General features: G+C 34.4%; 1 protein-coding gene across 1 annotated transcript; it reads left to right on the forward strand.

Moving 5' to 3' along the window:
- The first annotated feature begins 209 nt into the window (after positions 1-209).
- Positions 210-1,890, forward strand: LOC139901067 (premnaspirodiene oxygenase-like). The gene is made up of 2 exons (XM_071883806.1): positions 210-1,157; positions 1,276-1,890. The coding sequence occupies exons 1-2, from the start codon at positions 210-212 to the stop codon at positions 1,888-1,890; spliced, it is 1,563 nt and encodes a 520-aa protein (XP_071739907.1).
- The last annotated feature ends 3,043 nt before the right edge of the window (positions 1,891-4,933 follow it).

The raw sequence follows: 4,933 nt of genomic DNA on the forward strand, positions 1-4,933 counted from the left end.
TTAATAGATTATCTCTAATTGAGTGTTTATCATAAAATATTAGGAAGTACACTAGCTAACGCCATGTTTTAATATCCTACATGTGAATCATATTTTATTTTCAAAATGACAAAAATTGAGAGATTGTATTCTTAATATCCAAAATGACATTGAACACACTTCTGTGATAAATTAAAGTATCTCAAGTTGATGTGTTTGCTTAAAAAAAGATGCCAGGCAACACCACTTCATCATCCCCTTTGTTTTACCTAATGGAATTTCTTATCTCCTCGATCATCATAGGTATATTTGTAACTATCTTTTCATTGTTCAAGTTAATAAATATAATCAAAAAACAAAATCCAAATCCAAAGTTTTCACTACCTGGTCCATGGAAGCTTCCTATCGTTGGAAGCATATTTTCCATGGTGAGTAGACAACCAACACATTTTGTCCTTCGAAACATGGCTCGAAAATATGGTCCGCTAATGCATCTTCAACTCGGTGAGATTTCAGCGTTGATTGTTTCGTCACCTCAACTGGCAAAAGAAATTCTGATAAAGAATGATGCTGCATTTGCAAACAGGCCTGAAATTCAAGTTGGCAAGACTATCTTGTATAACAGCAGCGATATTGCCTTTACTTCTTATGGTAATTATTGGAGGCAGCTCAGAAAAATATGCAGCTCAGAATTGTTTAGTCCAAAGAAAGTTCAGTCGTTTTCTTATATTCGAGAGGAAGAGGTCAAGTTTATGATGAAATCAGTTTTGTCGTCCTCAAGGTCACCGATTAATCTTAATGAAAAGATTTTTACAATGATGAACACAATAACTTCAAGAGCCGCTTTTGGAAAAATCTACAAAGAACAAGATTTACTAGTTCAGATGATAAATGAGATGACAGATGTAGCAGGAGGATTCGGTGTGACCGACTTGTTTCCTTCTTATAAGTTTTTAGATGCTATTACAAGGACGAGCTTGAAGATGAAGAGAATTCATCAAAACCTTGATAGAATACTTAACAACGTCCTTGACGAACATGAAAAAGACAAGAAAAAAATTGTAGGGGTAAAAGATGGAACAGATAAGGAAGATTTGCTTGATATTCTTTTTAGACTCAAAGATAGTGGTGATCTTGAGTATCCTATCTCAGTTGACAACATCAAAGCAGTGATATTGGTTAGTATGTAACGCATAACCAAATCATTTATAATAATATTGTCTAAAACAATTAAGTTAACTCAACTAAAATATAAGTTTAATCGCAATCAAACTAATAATGTAGTCTTTCTTGCAGGATGTTTTTACAGGTGGAACTGATACTTGCTCATCAACGGTGGAGTGGGCCATGTCTGAAATGATAAGGAACCCTCATGTTTTAAAAAAAGCACAAGCTGAAGTGCGAGAAGTTTTTAAGGGTAAGGAATTCGTACAAGAAAATGATATACAAGGACTGAAGTATCTAAAGTTGGTGATTAAAGAAACTTTGAGATTGCATCCCGTAGTTCCGTTATTGCTTCCTAGAGAATGTCGTGAAAGTTGTGTGATCAACGGATATGTCATACATGTAAAAACAAAGGTCATTATTAATGCGTGGGCTCTTGGAAGGGATCCTGAATTTTGGGAAGATCCGGAATGTTTTCGACCAGATAGGTTTGTAAACAGTAGTATTGATTTCTCGGGGAAACATTTGGAGTATCTTCCATTTGGGGCGGGAAGAAGGATGTGTCCTGGTAGTTTATTTGGTTTGGCGACGGTTGAGATTAGTTTATCTCATTTAATTTATTATTGTGATTGGAAATTGCCTGAGCACATAAAGCCGGAAGACTTGGACATGAGTGAGACTTCTGGAGCAACTTGCAGGAGAAAAAATAGTTTGCATCTAATTGCCACTCCTTATATTCCACAATGAAAAATCAACTTAGATTTTTGGAACAGTTTACTATTTGAATGTGTCTTTAATTTATAATTTATTCTAGTGTCATGTATATGATTTTTAGGTTTCTATACTCATTTTTATATGTCCTGTATTAGCTCTGTACGCCACTCTTTTGTTTGTTTTGAACAGCTGTTAGGATCACTCAGAGGGGACTTAACTACCCACGCGTTCATCTTCTACACAGTTATACCCACCCCAACTACTTGCCTGGGAGGAAGCCCGCACCAATTTCATACGGAGCATGGACGGTAAAACCTTCTCCCCTTTAAACCCCCCCCCCCCCCCCCCCCCCCCAACGCGATGTGGGAAAGGTGCCATGGGTGGAACTGCATGGCAGGGATGAAATTGTGGTTTAATATGTAGCCAACGGGGGCCGAATTCCTGACCTCCCCGAAAGGAGGAAGACCACCAACCGCTGGACTACATCATGTAGCGACCCGACAAAATCGTCATTTGACGGCGCCGTCTACTTAGGTCCCGTTACGTGGTCATATGTCTTTAAAACAACGTTTGACCAAAATATGTCGCATTCATTTCATATGTAAAGATGTTTCAAAGTTAACAAAGTAGTTCAACGACTAATACGAACAACGTTTTTAAGTACAAATGAAACTTATGCGACACGATTTAAGTAAAGTCAAAAGACGCTCCATGTATACAAGTATACTCGACATCCAAGCAAGTATCAAAATAGAGTGCGAAAGCATGTAACACATAGCGTTCAAAGACCTGAGAAAAACATAGAAAATATGTCAACGAAAACGTTGGTGAAATCATAGGTTTAAGTAAGTAAGTAAGTGAGTAAGTACAAATGAACCACAAGATTTATAACGTTGAAATAATAGTAAACCATTCTAAAAATTGTTATCACGAGCACCCAATTATCAAGGCTTAACTTTCCACGAACCCCATAAATAAAGTGTTAGAACCTACACTTATACTCGAAAATATATTTCATTCGCTTAACGGTAGCGAACCGTCCGAATGAGGGTTTGTCAAACCCGTATGGCCACACAACATAAGTTCTCGCTTACACCCTGCAAGTGTAACTAATGATAATTGAATTGAGGCATTTTTGTTCTAACTCGTACGTAGAATGCTTGTTTTCGTACTTGTGTTCACTTTATAAAATGAAACGTTTATGTTTTCTCATCCCAAATATAAGTATAAAAGAGTAAAGTGGGACTATGATCTCACCTTGAGTGCACGAAGGTAAATGTACTTCACAAAGTAAACGTGTGCAAGAAAGAATGCTAGTCTCGACCTAAACAATAGGTTGTATCAATATCGGTAAACACAGTCGGTTAAAGTGTTCAATTAGTCCTATGGCTCGTTACGACTCGATTAATATAGCATGTACGTCAAATTGTCAAGTTTCATGCAAGATACAAGTATGAAAGCACGTTAGAACAATTGTATAAGTATTTGGTTAAGTTTGAATGAAAGTCAACTTTGGTCAAGTCAAAGTCAACGAAAAATTCAACACGTTCGGGTCGGGTCTCGGACAATTTTTCTTAGTTTTATAATCATATATGAGCATGTTAGAACAAGTTACATGTTAATCGGAGGTGCGTAGCATAGTTGGAATTAAACGAAAAATGACCAAGCAAAGCAGAATCTGACAGTTCATTTGGACGGCGTCCAGATTGACTGGATTGTAGTGACCCGAACTTTTCCATGTTTATATATATTAATTGAGATTGATATTTACATGATTAAATGTTTCTAACATGTTAAGCAATCAAACTTGTTAAGACTTGATTAATTGAAATATGTTTCATATAGACAATTGACCACCCAAGTTGACCGGTGATTCACGAACGTTAAAACTTGTAAAAACTATACGATGACATATATATGGTTATATATATAGTTAACATGTTTTTATTATAAGTATGTATCTCATTAGGTATTTTAACAATGAGTTATATACATAAAAATGAGACTATTAATTTAAGAAACTCGAAAACGATATATATAACGATTATCGTTATAACAACGTCTTACTAGGTACATATGAATCATATTAAGATATTGATACACTTGGTTAATTATGTTAAATGATAAGTAAATATATTATTAAGTGTATTAACAATGAAATACATATGTAAAAATAAGACTACTAACTTAATGATTTCGAAACGAGACATATATGTAACGATTATCGTTGTAACGACATTTAACTGTATATACATCATACTAAGATATATTATATATCATAATATCATGATAATATAATAATTTAAAATCTCATTTGTTATAATAAATAATGGGTTAACAACATTCAACAAGATCGTTAACCTAAAGGTTTCAAAACAACATTTACATGTAACGACTAACGATGACTTAACGACTCAGTTAAAATGTATATACATGTAGTGTTTTAATATGTATTCATACACTTTTTAAAGACTTCAAGACACTTATCAAAATACTTCTACTTAACAAAAATGCTTACAATTACATCCTCGTTCAGTTTCATCAACAATTCTACGCGTATGCACCCGTATTCGTACTCGTACAATACACAGCTTTAAATGTATGTACTATTGGTATATACACTCCAATGATCAGCTCTTAGCAGCCCATGTGAGTCACCTAACACATGTGGGAACCATCATTTGGCAACTAGCATGAAATATCTCATAAGATTACAAAAATATGAGTAATCATTCATGACTTATTTACAGGAAAACAAAATTACATATCCTTTATATCTAATCCATACACCAACGACCAAAAACACCTACAAACACTTTCATTCTTCAATTTTCTTCATCTAATTGATCTCTCTCAAGTTCTATCTTCAAGTTCTAAGTGTTCTTCATAAATTCTACAAGTTCTAGTTACATAAAATCAAGAATACTTTCAAGTTTGCTAGCTCACTTCCAATCTTGTAAGGTGATCATCCAACCTCAAGAAATCTTTGTTTCTTACAGTAGATTATCATTCTAATACAAGGTAATAATCATATTCAAACTTTGGTTCAATTTCTATAACTATAACAATCTTATTT

The sequence above is a fragment of the Rutidosis leptorrhynchoides genome, chromosome 3 (genome assembly GCF_046630445.1).
Source record: "Rutidosis leptorrhynchoides isolate AG116_Rl617_1_P2 chromosome 3, CSIRO_AGI_Rlap_v1, whole genome shotgun sequence".
Taxonomy (NCBI): domain Eukaryota; kingdom Viridiplantae; phylum Streptophyta; class Magnoliopsida; order Asterales; family Asteraceae; genus Rutidosis; species Rutidosis leptorrhynchoides.

Bases quoted from the DNA above. Each gene is read 5' to 3' on its own strand.
- LOC139901067 (XM_071883806.1), top strand. From the start codon at position 210: ATGCCAGGCAACACCACTTCATCATCCCCTTTGTTTTACCTAATGGAA. The intron at 1,158-1,275 runs GTTAGTATGTAA...TCTTTCTTGCAG, and splicing joins ACATCAAAGCAGTGATATTG to GATGTTTTTACAGGTGGAAC.